At 50.1% G+C, this 17,368-nt stretch overlaps 1 protein-coding gene across 1 annotated transcript in view; it reads right to left on the bottom strand.

Annotated features, from left to right (window-relative positions):
• The window catches only part of CCNY (cyclin Y), a gene marked incomplete at its 5' end in the record, with an annotated part of 54,104 nt that overhangs the window by 3,417 nt on the left and 33,319 nt on the right, over nucleotides 1–17,368 (bottom strand). The window contains 5 exon segments of the mRNA XM_014591503.2: nucleotides 1,533–1,695; nucleotides 9,171–9,337; nucleotides 14,195–14,314; nucleotides 14,405–14,462; nucleotides 17,082–17,117. Coding sequence (XP_014446989.1) covers nucleotides 1,533–1,695; nucleotides 9,171–9,337; nucleotides 14,195–14,314; nucleotides 14,405–14,462; nucleotides 17,082–17,117 — 544 coding nt within the window.

The following is a 17,368-nucleotide window of genomic DNA, read 5'->3' as shown; positions in this document are numbered from 1 at the left end:
CGCGCCCGATGGAATGCCACAGCCTGCTGTCCTGCTGAGCACCCGGAGCTCCCAGTTCCTCCCGGTAGCGGTAGCACGGCGGACTGCCTGGGGCCCCACAGCGGCACGCGGGGGTGCTGGGTGCCATGGCACAGCCTGAGATGGGACACGCTAGCCTGGAAACCCTGACCCTATTCCCGTGTGTGCTCATGAAGGTTGATGGTATCTGCCTTGGGGCAAATCCATCAGAGGGAGGGTTTTCTACCTTTCCTCTTGAGTAGATGAGAGAGGAGGCAGAGGGTTTGGACCCCGGCTGGAATACCCACCACAGCAGAAGGGACGCGCTGTGGACGCGTCGTGGGGTCATTTCACACCCGCACTGCTCAGCCAGTTTTCCCAGTTGTACTAAATCTTCTTGGGATTCCTACTTCTGAACTCTGTATTTAAAATTTCTTATGCCTGCAACGCACCTCTCCCTGACCTCTGCCCCCAGCCATGGTCCAGGCAGAGCCCCACGCTGCTCACCCGACTCACATCTGGAAGATGCTCACGTCTCCTGTGGGACAGGCAGGGGAGGGCCTCCTGGGTCTCACCAAGCTTGGGACAGCTGTGCCATCAGCCATCCTGGTTAACAGCTCTACGGCCTGGGACCACCACGCAGTTCAAGGCCGGGGCCCAGAAGGGAGACCAGGGCCTGGGCACAGCCTCCCGGAGAGCGGGCTCTCCATGGTCCTGCTTACCACCCCTCGTCTCTTCCTCCCATCGGAATGTCAGGCAGGAAGAGCCTGGTGCCACAGAGGCCCAGCTACACACACACACACACACACACACACTCACACGAATACACTCACACTCACACACACACAAAAAAACACAAACACACACACTGTCACAAACACAAAAACACACACACTCACAAAAACACATGAATACACTCTCACACACAAAAACACACTCATACAAAAACACACGAATACTCACACACAAAAACACACACACATACTCTCACTATCACATACTCACACACACACAAAAACACACACTCACACACACTCTCTCTCACACTCACACACACGCACTCACACACACTGGGACGAGACTCAGGCCACGGCTGCCTTGAGGCTTAACCAGGCCGAGGCTGACGGGCTGGCTCCACACTACCCAGGCTGTGGGGAGAGCATTCTGAGAGGAGTCCAGAGTAGAACAAAATTTTTGTAAATTTCCAATTGTTAAATTTATCTGGTGGCTTTTTCCTATAAAAACACATGCTGGGAAATACTTTTTTGTGGGCTTACGATTTTTTTATTTAAATGCTAGCCATAAGGATAAGGGTTTAAAAGGAATCTTTGATTTCAAAATGGAACCAATGCATGATCAGAAGGTATTAAGGTTAGTAAAAACACGAAGCTGTACAAACTGTAAGGAACTAAGCTGACCGACGGGCCGTGGAAGGGGTCCCTCACCCCCGTTACGACACCCGCGGTGGGCCAGCTGTCACGGTGAGCACACACGCACCCGTGGAAGTGTCCCCAGATTGGCTTCACAGATCTTACCTCCAGCTTGTGAGCCCTGTCCCTGCTCAGGGGCTCCAGGGGGAAGCTCAGGTTGTTTGCTTCTGCCAGAGAACGAAGATCGAAATAATACTTGGCATAAACACTGGAAGGAACGTTGATGTTGAACTGGAGCAATTCAAGAAACTGCCGCTCAAGCTCGTTCCTGCAGTCAGAGACAGAGACAGCACACGCTCGGCCGCCCGCCAGGCCACCACCAGGCACGGCACGAAGCCGGAGACTGGACTCCAGAACGCGCGCCCTCCAGCGAGGAAAGGGCACGAATTAACTGCCTGGCTGGACACTGGAGCTGAATTTAACCAGCAAACTGGTATCAAAAGCCGAATGCACTTGATCCGGTGCCCAGGGGATGAGGCCTGATTAACTGGGCTAATCACCGGGAAGAGCTTTGGGGCGGTCCGTGTCCCCAAGACCTGACGCAGAGCTCTGGCTGCAGACCTCGGCAGGAGAGTCCGCTCCAGCAGCCCTTCCTTCCTGGGAGAGGAGTGGAGAGACAGTTCAGGGCGCCCTTATATGAGGTGGGGTGTCCAATGCCATCCTGGCCTCTTAGAAAGGGGACTCGCTAACCTGAAGATCAGCAGCAGCTGGCACCCAAACCCCTGGGGGCCTGTAGAACAGACTGCCGGCACCTAGGGCTCCTGACTCAGAGGGCCTGGGGTGCGACTGGGAAACAGCAATAGCCCAGTCTCGGGTGGTGCTGGAGGCTGCGCGGCTGGACCCCGGCCCACACCCGGAGGACCACCTGACTACAGCCGAGGTGTTGGGCTCCATCCCGCCAACCCCTCACCACTGCTGAAGATAAACCATGGCTAGCCAGGGTACACGTCCAAACTTCGACTCCGGGAACTTCCCAGGCCAGGTAAGCTGACTTGGTTTCTTTCTCGAAGGTCCCCACCTGGGGTGGTGTCTCATGAGGGGTCACCTGCCGAGCACTGCCCTGGGCCAGCGCTTCCGCCAGCCCTGGCCCGGTCCTGTACCCTGCCCATCACACACCATGCTGTAACTGGGGTCTCATCGTGGCCTCGCCTGTCTCCTCAGAGCCAGGACCATGGCGTGCGGTTCTGCGGTGTAGCTCCTGGAACAGGACCTGGTGAAGCTTCTCACAGACATCAGGGCTGGACTGAGCAGGGAAGTGAGGGTTTCCAGGCAGAGGAATCATGGTGAGGGTGGGCTACCTCTAGCAGAGGGGCCCGCCCAAGACACCCACACCTGCACCTCCTCTTGCAGGCCGACAAGCACAGCCCTCCTGGCTCTGATCCCAGCCTCTGTACCCTGTCACCCCCACAACTCCACTGAGCACCAAGGGCCTGTGTTCTGGGCCTGGCACACATGCGATCTGGTTTTCTCAGGCCTCAGACTGACATGGCAGGTCCTGCCCCGAGCCCATCACCTCTCCTGGAGACCGCCTCATTAAGCTCTCGGAGAGCGAGGAGGACATGGCCCTAGGCTGCTGCCGTGACAGCAGGGACAGGAACACTGAGGAGGTGGGTGGCACACTAGGGTTTGAGAAGGGCAGGTGGCTTTTGTGGGCAGAAGCTACTAAGCAAATTGGAACTATGGAACTTCAGCGAGCTGCTAGCAAGAGCCGGAGTGAAGTCGCATCGGGTGTCTGACCAGATTAAAGCCCAGCTTGCTCGTTGTTTTATACAGCCTGGAGGAAAAAAGTTAATAAGCTCCAAGAATGTATGTTGTGTTAAAGTTTCCATTTTTAAAGAATTCAAATCACTTTTGAGATAATTTTTACTTTAAATGACTTGGATTTATGCTTCATTTAAATGGGATTTAATAAGAGACTTCCTGTGAAATACTGGAACCCAGACAAGAATTCAATGAAAAACACTATCAAAAACACCACTTCAGGGAGCCAGCATTTGCAGTGGTGGTGAAGGTGCTGGACTCTCACATGACTGACCACGTTTGAGTCCCATAACTAGTGGCATGAAAATCATGCCAGGCACATGTGTGTGCAAGCTCAAAATCCTGATAAGAGGATGGAGGAGAAAGGATTGTAGCATGGTCATCCCCTCTGGTGAGGTGTGGTTTCTCACTTTCCCTCTGTCTCTCTCTCCCTCTCTCTCCAGCGAGCACATGTACCTCTTGGCAAAACAAACAAACAAATAAATACATATAAATAAAAATCTTAAAACAACAAAACATTACTCAGGCCAGCAGTGCCTAAATAAACCAGCCAGAAGAGCAACCCCGGCCCGTGGGCACCGCCCGTGGACAGACTGCCATCTGCTGGCCACAGACATCAGCAGGGCCCAGATGCCTCACGACAAGAAGAAACATCCTATTTTATATTTTAATATTGTAAGAAAACAAGTCTGGTGATCCTGCCTCACATGGCACCTGGACATCGGACACTCCAGCTGCAGGCAGCCGCTGAGCCGAGTCAGGAGGAAGGTGTTTCTGAACGAGACGGCATTTTCCCAGGCTTGCTGACAGAAGAGAATCACCTTCTCCAGCCTGGATTTCTGGAATATATATGGTTATACTTCGGAGGAAATAGGAACTTGAGAGCTGTTAGAGTTATGTTCAGAGCCATTAAACTAAGGCAAGTTTTATAAAATAAAATTAATTTCCAAACTGTAGCAGCCCATTTAAAGGCTACCTGATAGCTTTGCTGTGTGATTAATTCCCAGGAAGCCAACCAACCGTGATGCAGAGAAAGTGAGCGTCATGGATTTACTGCCATCATTTCAGTAATTCTGAGCAAACAGTTGTGGTGTAAGACCTCCTTAGAAATATATTTGAAGTCAGTAAATGAAAAATACATTCCGTAAGTGGTGTTACGTCAGACCAACCCTACAGAAACCAGCAGACCTGGTGTATTTCAGCAACCTGGAAACAGGACTGTGAAACGGATTAAAAAGGGCCAGCTCTGTAGCCCATAAGCAAGCCACATCCCACAAGGCTGACTGTGGATTAAATCCTGGCCACAGCAGCCTGAAGAACGTGGCAGGCACTGCATGTGTGCCCCAAGTCCCGACAGGCTGGAGGAAATGGAGAAGAGAGTGCGACAGGGCATGGAGCTAGCCATTTAAAATAAAATAAAATAAAATAAAATAAGAATAAAAGGCTGTTTTCATCATCTCATGGTCTGCCTGTTTTTTTAAAGTTAGGCTCACATCAAAAATTAGGCATCAGTCTAGCCACTCCACTCCTGGATAAATGCTCTAAAGATGGTGGCGGCTTTTTTACCCTGATCCAACATGGAAGCAACCAAACGTCCTTGACAGGTGAGTGGAAAACAAAATGAAGTACACATGTATGATGAGCTTTTCTGAGGGCGTGTGTGTGGCATTTCTTCTGACAGGGTCTTGCTATGTCAAGATCCCCTTGCCTGCCGAGTTTCTGGGACCACAGGTGCACGTCCCTGTGCCCAGTCTTCATCCAGTGGGATATCAGTCAGTCTTAAGGGAAGAAGGGGGGCTGGCAGGTGGCACGGTGGTTGAGCTGCTGGACTTCCACATGGCCGACCGCTGTTTGAATCCTAGACCTAGTGGCTTGCTTTCTCACTTTTCTGTCTCTCTCTCTGATCAAATTTTAAATAATAAATAAAATTAACTAAATAATTCTTTAAACAAAGAAAAAGAAGGGAAGAAGGAAGGACAGTCTGACACATGCTGCAATGCGGATGGACCCTGATGACAGGCTAGGTGAAATAAGCCGGCCACAAAGCGCGACATGCTACGAGATTCTGCTTACATAAGGCACCTCGAGAAATCAAGCTCACAGACAGGAAGGAGAATGGTGCCAGGGGATGGGGGAGTCAGACTGTCCTGGACACAGTCTCAGTTTAGGAAAAGAGAAGGTTCTGGAGATGGATGAAGGTGGAGACGGCACACTATCGGGAATGGACTCAATGCCACAGAACTGCACATTGAAAAACAATTCAAATTTTATGCTATGCACACTTGACCACGTTAAACAAAAAACAAAACCAGGGCCACCCATGGCACAGAGGTTCAGTGCCGTGCATTGGGAGTGGCACCTCACATGGCCAGATGTGGTCAAGTCCCAGCCTGGCGACTTGAAAAGACCGACATGCCAGACACTGGGCATCTCCAAAGGAACAAGGCTCGCTGTGGGACCTGCATCTACCGGGCCACACTCAGACAGCTTCTCCTGTGGACTTCCTGTCTATGGATGGAAATGACCTTCCCAGGATTACTACAAAACAAACAAAAATCAGACAGGCAAACCCCAGGTGCGAAAGAATGTACAGCATTTCTACATACAAAACTGCACAGCTGAACTTCACTGTCCCCGTTCTCATCCATGGCGACTGTCATTTGTTGGTCAGAGATGACTGTGATGGTGTGACACTCGCTGTTGGTGAAGTGAGAGAGACCAGCCTGCAGCCCCGTCTTGCCACGTGAAGTCAGCCTGGGTCTGAAGTGTGACCACAGACACAGGGGAACACTGACCGTCCCGTCTGAATGGCCTCTCCCCTGCTCATCTTACACAACTCTGCACCTGCTCACACAGTGGTGTGTGGCCTTTCTTTTCCAAGCCACAGTCCTCCTGCCCTAAAGGCCCATGAGGCGGCTCTTAAGTCAACCTCGCTGTTGGCCAATTCTTAATCTGGAGACTAGCCTAGGGTCAAAGACCCCAGGAACAGCAAACAGCCCTCAAAGCACATATTACAGAGCTTTTCATCTGAAACCCATAAGCCCCACCCCTGCGTGGGAGCTCCAGCAGAATGCACCGGTTGTTGGCTTTACCAGGAAATAAAGACTAGTTAATGAGATTAATACTTTGCTGAGCAGCAAAAAGTTTATATAAATAGCACATAAAATATGGGCCTAGTTTGCAAAAATGAAATACATATCAACACTGATGTTTCAAAGCACTAGTAATCGCTCTTACTAGGTGATGAGATTATTAGGGGCATTTGGCAGGCCACACCAACGGGAGCAGACCGCAGTAGATCTGAGCCTTTCCCTTCCTGACGTCCTCCCACCTGCCCTCAGGTCCAGACCATTGGCTGTTTTACATTTGGGAAGCAGAGTGCGAGGATTCTAGGACTCTGGGGCCTTCTACAGCAAGCCAGAAAACAGCCACCGGCAGACGCCTTCCTCCTTCTTGGACAGCCAACTGGGAGGTAGAGGTGGAACTCAGTGTTCATGTGACATGCTGCAGCTGAGGTGACCTTTGCACCTCGGCTGGCCACTGTCATCCTCTCTCATGAGGGGCCCGAGGGGGCAGACACAGAGCCCTAGCAGACCTGCCTGATCCCAAGCCAGAGCCTTGTGCTGGCTGGAGCAGGCTTGTGGTGCAGATCGACAAGGACCTTACACTGCTTGGGAGAGAAGAAAACAGTCCTGGTCTAAAGAGAGTAGCTAATCTGAGCAAACGTGGTGGCCTTTAGACACATGCAGAAACGCGGCTCCATGAGCAGTCACTAGCAGGGCAATGACCACCACTAACATGTGAATACACTAGCTGCCTCTGTGTTTCTGAAACTGTAGAGCAGTATCAGGTAAAAAGAAGGCACATGTGTTCATCAGAATTGGACCAACAAGATTAGAAAAAACTTACATAAGACTACATATCTTTCCCACTATACAAGATGGCAAGTGAAAAAGCTGTGAAGCAGGATACTAAGAAGAAACCTGAAGCCAAGAAGGCTGATGTCAGTGGCAAGGTTAAAAAGGGTGACTCCAAGGCTAAAACATCCAAGAAGGGGAAGCCCCATTGCAGGCGAAACCCTGTCCTAGTCCAGGGCATCAGCAGATAGTCCCAGTCTTCCAGGAAGGCCATGTACAAGAGGAAATACTCGGCCACTAAATCCAGGATCAAAAAGAAAAAGAAGGTTCTTACGACTGTCACAAAACCAGTTGGTGGAGACGAGAATGGTGGTACCTGGTTGGTTAAACTGTGCAAAATGCCTAGGTATTATCCTACTGAAGATGTGCCTCGAAAGCTGTTGAGCCACAGCAAAAAACCCTTCAGTCAGCATGTGAGAAAGCTGCGAGCCAGCATCACTCCTGGGACCATTCTGATCATCCTCACTGGAACCACAGAGCCAAGAGAGCGGTTTTCCTGCAGCAGCTGAGCAGTGGCTTGCTACTTGTAACTGGACCGCTGGTTCTAAATCGAGTTCCACTGCGTAGAACACACCAGAAATTTGTCATTGCCACCTCCACGAAAATTGATATTAGCAAAGTAAAAATCCCAAAGCACCTTACCGATGCTTACTTCAAGAAAAAGAAACTGCAGAAGCCCAGACACCAGGAAGGTGAGATCTTCGACACAGAGAAGGATAAATACGAGATTTGAGAGCAGCGCAAGGTTGTTCAGAAAGCTCTGAACTCCCAAATTTTACCAAAAATCAAAGTCTTTCCTCAGCTCCAGGGCTACCTGTGATCCGTGTTTGCCCTTACAAATATCCTCACAAATTGGTGTTCTAAATTTTTTTGCCAAGACCCTAATTAAATAACTGATCATATTAAAAAAAAAGAATACATGGCACCAGGCATCTTTGCATCTCCAGCCGACTAACGTCTGAAAACTACTGGCTTTGCATTCCACTTCCCCTTCCCCATTTTCTGTCCTTTAAAAGAGTAAACCTGAAGCTGCCCTGGGGCCACAGCTGTCTCAATCGGAGAAGTCCAGACCACCCGACCCCCATGTTTCTCTACTTGTGCGTCTTTGTGTGTCTGTTTTAATGTTCATTCTCTAATACACAGCCTCCCACCCCGCCCCAGAGCATGTGTTCGCCTAGCTGTGAGGGACACGACACTGGCCTTGTTACTTGTTAGCCAAGACCTGGGCATTTTACTTAACTTCTCAGCACCCCTGTCCTTGACAAAATGGGAAGGATATGCATAGGACCACCTCATGGGTTACTGTGAGAAAAATACACACCCAGAAACGGTTCCTATGGGCTCAGACGTGCCCGTTAATGACAACTGCTGTTAGTATTACTGCTGTTATATCATAAATTTTCCAGGAACTGTTTGGTTTTTCCTAACTTGGTAAATTAACCCTTCAATGACAGAACCCAAGTCCCTGGCATTCCAAGTTACCTGTTTTTACCCTCCCACCTCTTTATTTAAAGGGAGGATGAGACAAATTACAAGAGTACTTCAGGAAGTTAGCTAAAGGTCTGCGCGGAGAGCCTGGGGACTGGCACACCTCTTTCCCACAGTTCCCCATCTGCTCCCTACATGATTAATGACCACGGGACTAAGAAAGGGGGACCTCTCCTAATCACTGGGGGACACAGCCCTTGGCTTTCTTACGGGAGCATTATTTAACCTCTCTAGGCCTCACCGTCCAGGATCCCACACAGCCGTCTCTGCATCTAAATCTGGGGGCTGACCATCTGCGAAATGCTGGTTCTGCCCAAATGTAAGCCATCCCAGATAGGCATCAGCACCAGCCAACACCCGTCTAAAGCGGCTTAGTAGGCCAGTTTCATAAAACCAGCAGTTACCAGTGTCTGTTCGTGATCCACAACACAGAGACACATGGGCTTGCACAGGCACCATCTCATCACATACACGCCCTGTGTACCAGCCCACGGCAGTCAAATCCCCGTATCCTACACAGACCACCTCACGGTCCTACCCAACACGGCCAGCTGCCCCGACCTGCAGCCCCACTCACATGTCCTCCACCGTGATGTCCTTCAGGATCTGGCAGTAATCCACGTTCCACACAGCCTGGTCGTCCCACACCTTGGAGGCCAGCAGGATCGCCCCGAGGACAATGCGCTTCCAGTTGGCCGGACAGATATCTATCTCTGCGTAGGTTAGCAGTCTTTCAAGGTATACCTGGAAGGACGACAAAACCAAAGCCGAACAACTTGAGTTGTTTTCTCCTGGACACCAGCATACTGCAGGAGACCCTAACACCATGAGGCTCCACCCCACCTAACGTAATGGTACCAAGCGGTTTACCAATGGGATTTTGATTTGATATCCCTATTTTTAAATAGTTCGAATGAAGTCATTCAGCTAAACCTTAAAAAGAAAACCCAGTAATGTAGGTTTTCTAAATTGGCAGAATTTAGTTTGAAGGCAGGTATCAGAAGTATTCACAAAACTCATCTCTTAAGTTGGGTCACAAGGTGAGAGAGCCTTTAATTGTTTCCAGGAGTAGAAATCTGTTTATCAGCACATTTTACACTTTTCTGAACCATGGGATTATTTCTACAGCTTTTTATCAAATATGCCTGCAAGGTGGAGCTACCGCATCAGGGGGAAAAAAGTCAACAGATTATCCATTTTTTGAAACTTATCTTCTAAAACTGATCAAAATTACACAGTGTCATGACTATTCAGAGAAAGGATGTCTGTAAGTCTTAAATATTAGAAAATATAAAGGCATGTGTGGAAAGAAAGACATTAAATACACAAATAAAACACAGACTATTTTCAGTTAAATAAACAGTGTTTCTACCAGGAGGGAACGGGTTAAAACAAAAAGGGAAGAACCTGCACCTGTGACCTCACTGGGGTGTTAAGGGAGAAGGATGAGCTCTGACTGGCCTGAGGGGAGAGGATTCCTGCATAGCTGACAGGCAGAAGCCCAGGACATGCAGAAGCAGGCTGACAGCCACACTATGGGGCCACCAGATAAGCGGGTGGGCGGGGGGCAAGGGGTGTGTCCAAACCAGCGAGTTCAGTTCATCATGAACAGTCCATGACACGTGGGACTGCGGGGCAGGCCCTGCCACAGACAGGCAGCCCTGTGCACGCTGGCTGCAGAGCAGACCCCACAGGGAAGGAGCACAGCTGACGGAGGGGCTGGTAGGAGGGGGAGCAGTGCGGATAGGGAGCCGGGTGTGAAGAGGGGGCGTGTGGCAGTGAAGCATGGCAGGCATGTCCTGGCAGTCCGTGCAAGGTCACCCCAACAACCCAGAAGGCCCTGCTTTGAAAGACCCCCAGGTGTCTAGTCTGTGTAGCTGGGTGGGTGCCACCTGCTGAGACAGGGAGCACTGGGGTGGAAGGAGCTGATGGAAGAGGGGCAGACGTGTGACTCCCAGGTGCCCCAGAAGACGCCACAGGCAGTAACAGGCAGGGTGGGGGCTCCAAGGAGCATTGCTGAGACGTGCTGAGAGTGACGATAAACAGGGTGGAGCCTGGCACAGACCCCTGACCTGGGCAGAGTGCCTACACACAGAGAAGAGGGGCCAGGCCGGGCCCCGAGGGCCCCTCCCATTGAGCAGGGCGGATAGGGAGCCGGGTGTGAAGAGGGGGCGTGTGGCAGTGAAGCATGGCAGGCATGTCCTGGCAGTCCGTGCAAGGTCACCCCAACAACCCAGAAGGCCCTGCTTTGAAAGACCCCCAGGTGTCTAGTCTGTGTAGCTGGGTGGGTGCCACCTGCTGAGACAGGGAGCACTGGGGTGGAAGGAGCTGATGGAAGAGGGGCAGACGTGTGACTCCCAGGTGCCCCAGAAGACGCCACAGGCAGTAACAGGCAGGGTGGGGGCTCCAAGGAGCATTGCTGAGACGTGCTGAGAGTGACGATAAACAGGGTGGAGCCTGGCACAGACCCCTGACCTGGGCAGAGTGCCTACACACAGAGAAGAGGGGCCAGGCCTGGCCCCGAGGGCCCCTCCCACTCTTTTTTTTTTTTTTTAACTTTATTTATTTATTTATTTTAATTTGACCAGAGAAGGACAGAAAAAGAAAGTGAGAAAGCAAGCTGCCAGGTCCAGGACTCGAATCGTGGTCAGCTATGTGGGAGTCCAGCGCCCTTAACCAGCACGCCACCTGCCGGCCCCAAAAAGGGCTCCAGGTGGACAAAGCAAAGGGGCCGGAGGAGCGAAGCTGCGCTCTGCCCTTGTTGGCCCTGGAGAGGAGGGGCTCGCGAGGCGCAGCCTGCTAGTGTCTGAGCTCAGCTGGCAGTGCTGCCCTGGGCACACGGACCCCCCCACCCCGGGCCAGGCGGTGGTGTAGCAGTGGTGCAGTGGGCCCCTGTGGAAGGTCCTGGGTTCACGTCCTGGGGCTCCTTGTGCATGTGCCTGCGATCTGGGCCGGGTGGGGGTGACTATGCTGTGGGGACCCTGCTGGGGCTGCCTCTGTCTCTAATGAAAGAAATACATTCTAGGGAAACAGGAAATCAGAAAATAAGGACGTATCAGGCAGTGATGAAGTGGGTGGAGGGGACAGAGGTGGGGGGGGGCAGGCAGAAGTGGGAGGAGGCAGCGTCCCAAGTGGCACCACCTGTCAGCACCCCTCCCCTTGAATCTGTGCCTCGGAGTGAGAGTCCATGCTCTCCCTGCCACCACCGTCTGAAACAGATGCATGAAGGCCCAGAGAAGTCGGGAGGGGGTTGGAGCCTTGTCCGTCTCTCCCACTGAGAGGGGCTTTGCTGAGAAGCTGGAGTGGTTGCTGAGTGACACGAGGAACAGTAACACATAAGTAATATTTCCTTCAGTTGGAAAGACTGCCGTTCATTCTCAGTGCTGCATTATATCTTTTTTTTTATATATATATATTTGTCTTAAAAACCTAGATTCTCGTGGCTAATTTCAGATGCTCCAGAAGGCATCAGGGGCACTATATTGAAGACCAAGTAAAAACCACAGAAAGAAAGAAAGTACATTTCAAACTTCCAAAGACAAAAATAGCCAATAAGGTATGCTAAGAGGTTCGAGGTTCACTGATAAGCAATAAAACAGAAAACCTTTACGGATTGAGAATCCTTAACCGAAATGCCTGGGGCCAGAGGTGTTTGAGATGTCAGACTTAGAAGTGTCTGCATGAGGAGGTATCCTGGAAGTAGGCCCAGGTCCAAACCCACAGCCCCTGTACGTTTCATACACACCTCATACACGTAGCCTGGAGGCAAGCTTATAAAGCGGTTTGCATTGCAGTGTTTCAGCTGCCACCTTCCACCTGTGTCGTGTTGGCATTCAGAAAGTTTCAGACTTCAGAGTATTTTGGATTTCGGATTGGGAATTAGGGATCCTCAACCAGTATAGGAAAAGTCTACCTCACCTTCCTCCGAATCGGTCTGGCCCAGTGCTGCATTTACCTCGGAGTGGTATGGCTGCCTCCTGCCCTGCCTCTCCCCAACAAGCAGGACATCCTGACCAGAGGACCCCAACTGGTCCCCCAGGGCAGCATATAGAACAAGGCCAGGGCACAGCAGGGCCCCCAGGATCTTGCTTACCGGGTGCGTGGTTGACCCCTGGAGCCTGCACATGGTCCGGAGCAGGGTTCTGGGAGGGCGGGTTCCAAGCAAGGCAGGTTCAGGAGCTCATCTACGGCTTCACCTGATTTTATTAATGTTCTTTTCCCTTTGATCCAAATTGCCTACATAAAAATCTAATCCTGTTGTCTGTGTGTTTTTGTAAGAACTTGAAATTGTCTTATGGGATAAAGTTGGGCAAGAAATAATAGATTTCTCCCTTGGGACGTAAGAACCACAACCACGCCGAATCACCTAACAAACGCTGGAGTGCGCACTGAGGCTGCGAGGTCAGTGGGGAGGAACGGGCGGGCACGGCTGCATGGAAGCCAGACGGTGGGGAGCAAACACGCAGGCAGGTTTCCATGAGTGAGCTTATGAGCACGCGGCTCTTCGCGGGAGAGTGACAACGAGCCCCTGGGCGCACAGGGAATTCCTCTGAGACAGTCATCTCTTCTCAGAAGCCACAGGGAATGGTGTTGGACCCTGGATAGCTCAGGGACAGGGGCACACCTTCCTCCCTGACTGACAGTGAAAGGGCAGCGTAGACAGGTCCCATGATTAAGCCCATTTCCTAAGTACGATCTGACCTAAGTAGTCCATATTAATAATATACGGATTTATTTTCCTCGAGCCTTAAAATGAAAACTACCTCCATGCGGTCTCTCGGTATTTTACAAACACAAAAATCACAAGGCAGAGGCAAACAATATGCACACACTCCATTGCACACAGGCGTTAATGTATGGCACGTAAGGGGACTTCAAAAATTCATGGAAAAGGGAATTAAAGTATGGATTTATTTTGGTGCAAAAATGGTGAAATCCATGCGTAGTTTCTTCTTTTTAAAGAGAGATTTCTATTATACTTTATCTGTGATAGGACACACGGACACACACTGAGAGTGAAATGGGATGGGGAAGGAGGAGTGCCCTCCATGAGGTCTGGTCACTGTCCCCTGCCCTCGAACCTGCTGGATCTTGGGCACTCGTGTGCATGTCTGGCGTGTTTCAGGATGAACCGTGGCTGCCAAGTGAGCTCCAGCTTTACCACTGCACCAAGGAGCCGGCCCACGGTTTTTCAGTAACAGTTTCCATGAACCTTCGAAGACTTCTCCTGGTCACATCCTATCTTATTAAAGCTGTTGCGAGCTCCATAGGGAAGCACCGACAGGAAGCCTAGACACTCCCAGGGAGCGGCCTTGGTCCTTCTCATCGGCCCCCGCCTGTTTTACCACCTGTGTGGGCCATGTCGGCAGTCATGGCTTGCATGTGACTTCACCAAGAGCTGCACGTGGGACTGCGGGACAGACTGCAGACCCTCCTCTGTGGTACCCAAACTCCATCCTCCAGAAAACAAGATGACCCTGAAGCCTACACCGTGGTTTCCCCAGGGCCACCTGATGACAACCCCTGTTGCACCCACTCGGCTCCACTGCAGGACCAGGCCCTGCCCCAGCATGGACAGGCAGCCGCCCCGCGGGCACTCACCAGGGTGACAATGGCACATTCTGCCGTCAGCTGAGCAGCACTGAACAGCGTCCGAACGAATCGGTAGATCTGCTTCTGTTCGGGGTTGTGTTTGTCATAATCTGGTGGCACTTCGGATTTCTGGAGAAGAAAACATTTTCAGATGACCAGTCATCCAACAGAAGCAAAAGTGAAATTAAACAAGCTTACGGAATATGAGGAGGGAATTACCGAGAGAGGATGAAGGTTTTCATCAAAAATATCTAAGAGCATCCTTCCATCTGGGTCCCTGGTGGGAAATAACAGAAGATGGAGGTGACGTTCTGTAGGAATGAGAGGCATTCAAGATAAAATAGAAATGACATTTGATTCCACTGCACTTCAAGAAAAGCAGTCAGTGCTAAATGTAAGGGCTGCTGTCGGTTATACGGGAATAATGATTTTTCCTGGGTACAATATTTCATTGTTTCTGTTTGAATAGTCCACGGAAATAAAGGTTATGAACCACATTTACTTGAATTAAGTAAAAAATCTACACTTTCACTTTCTGAGTGTCAATAACAAATGAAGCCAAGGACTTAGACCCTCCGATGGCTTATTTCTGAGCTAAGGCTGACGGACCTGGCTGACAGGAGAGCCGCTGAGGGTGAGCACGCACTCCACATACTCGGGTCACATGCGTGGCCCCACTACTTCACGAACTGGAGCTTCTCAGTCCTACACTGAAGGAGGCGACAGGTAGAAAATGTAGTTCCTGACCTCTAAACCCATCGGGAACAGCTGGCTGGCGGCAGGCCGTTTCGGGCCCCTAGGGCCCCCCCCCCCCCAGCCGCACCGCACCAGCATCGGCTCCACTTCCATCTGTCTTGTGTTGGCAGCATTTTGCCTATCAATTTTTCTTTAAAAATAAAATTTGGAGGACCAGCAGGTGATGTGGAGGTTAAGGCACTGGATCCCATATGGCCAACTCCACGGTTCAAGTCCCAGACCTGGTGGCCTGAAAAACACACCAGGCACATGTGTGTACATGCCCAAAATCTCAAGAGGAACATGAAGAAGGGACGGTGGCAGTGGCCATCCCCTCAGAAGGTGAGTTCTCACTTTCCCTCTCTGACCCTCTCTGGAGAATGAATGCACGTACCCTTTCTTCTAGTCTTTGAAAGACACTGCAGACATTGTGTGAGGAGAGCCTGGCCCAGGCTTGGGCAGCTGAGCCCTTCTCAATTCTCCTGATGAACAAGAGCCTCCGCCAGGCCGCCCAGCACTCTAGCCACCAGGAGGAATGGAGGTTAAAACGTGAAACGGGGGGATCAGCAGATGGCGTGACGGTTATGTCACTGGATTCTCACCTAGTCGACCACAGTTTGAGTCCCGACCTGGTGGCTTAATACTCACGCCAGCCATGTGTGCCTAAGATCCCGAGAGGAGAATGGAGGAGAAGGGATTAGTGTGGCCATCCCCCCACCATGGGGTGGTGGTGGGGGGGTGATTTCTCACTTTCTCTCTGGGGAGTGCACGTGCTCTATAGCAAAAAAAAAAAAAAACTTTCTTAAAAAAAAAAAAGGAAAGAAAAGAAATGCTACCGGTAAACTGGCTTAAAGGCACAGTGGAGTTTCGCCAATGGTATTAGACATTGTTGCTTAGTCTTAGATGTCTAAAAAGTTTAAATGAGTATCTAGAAATAAATGATTAGACAAAATTTGCATTTTCATTGATACATGACTCTGGGTCAAGATGTAGAATTTCAAAGTTGTACTAAAGTTCTCAAATCCAAAGTCCTCATGCACTGCAGAGAAACACGAGTCTCAACTATGCTACGGAGCTAGGTCAGCACTGGCTCCCAGGGACCTGTGCTCTCCCGTCACTGTCCACGAGAGGCTCCATCATCCAGTCTCCTCGTCACTGGCACCCCCCCAAATCCCCACTGTCCCCTCCTTGCCACACAGACTGGGTGAGGGTGAGGCAGCTCCGGTGGAGGCTCTGTTAGTCCCTAAACTAGTTCACACCAGTTGCACCTCCCACGCTCCTGTAGCAGGGGTCAGTGAGTGACAACTGCGCTGAACATGGCTGCTTCACATGGAAACTAGGGGTCCTTCGGGAAGACCTGACCAAAGGCGTGTAGGTGTGGCCAAGACCTGCAAGGCTCTTCGAAAGGATTGTTTTGGAAATGTCTACGCTTCCTCATTACAGAGAGGAAACAAAAATTTAGAAAGGATGAACTCCAGGCATGGCTTATGGAAGTATTCCAAGCAGTGCCCGATGCGTCAATTAGAAGTCTGGATATGGGCAAAAACCTTAAAAAAAAAAAAAAAGTCCTCATGTTGCATAATACTCATGGGCAAGTAAATGTATTTTCACTTGCTTTAGGATGACATAAGATGTTTTAGGTAGATCTTTTTTATTTTTTAAACTAAGGGAACTCTGGCCAGATGTGTGTAGAGCAGAGAGTGGGCTCCTCTTACATTAAAACAACTTATGTCTAAGTTTACACCAAAACTTCTTCTAGGAATTCAAACTATAAACATTTTTTTTTCATGTTAAAGTTGCTTATGACAAAGTTTTAAACACTATTTTATGAAAGGCAGCATGTTTAAACAAGTGATACAGAAAATAAAGAATGAAGAGAAAGTTGAACATTATCAAAATGTCTTGTCCTGTTTTGCTGGTTTCAACCGCAAACACCCATTTGGTTTCCTCTCGTTCAGAACGAGGTTCAGAACTTACCTGGGTAATTTTAGCAAATACTACTACTTTTAGAAATGCTGTGAAAATACGAGCCACAGATCTAAATAAAATTCAAAGGTTGCCTCTAAATTATGAGGCAACTGGAACACATAAAAAACACAAAAACGTAACAGAAGACAAGCTGCTATGATCTTTTTAAAACAAAAATCAATCACCCACATACCTGTTTTTGATGTGATAATATATCGCAAGAGCTACACTGTAAAATAAAACAGGAGTTCAGTGTTTTATAAGCACACTCAAGATCTTACACGTGACCCACTGCCAGCCGGGACATAAACATCTGAGTGTCAGTGAGAGCCAAGCAGGCCAGCAGCTCAGTCCCATTTCACCCAGGACGCTGACGAAGACAAGGGAGTCTTCAAATCAGGCTGGTATTCATTCCTAGGAATTATTAACTCTTTTCTAGAAAAAACAGAACTCAAGTGATATTTAGAAACACACTGCTCT

This window comes from Tupaia chinensis, unplaced genomic scaffold (assembly GCF_000334495.1).
Source record: "Tupaia chinensis unplaced genomic scaffold, TupChi_1.0 Scaffold000578_2, whole genome shotgun sequence".
Lineage (NCBI taxonomy): Eukaryota > Metazoa > Chordata > Mammalia > Scandentia > Tupaiidae > Tupaia > Tupaia belangeri.
This window is presented reverse-complemented; position numbering and strand designations above follow the sequence as displayed.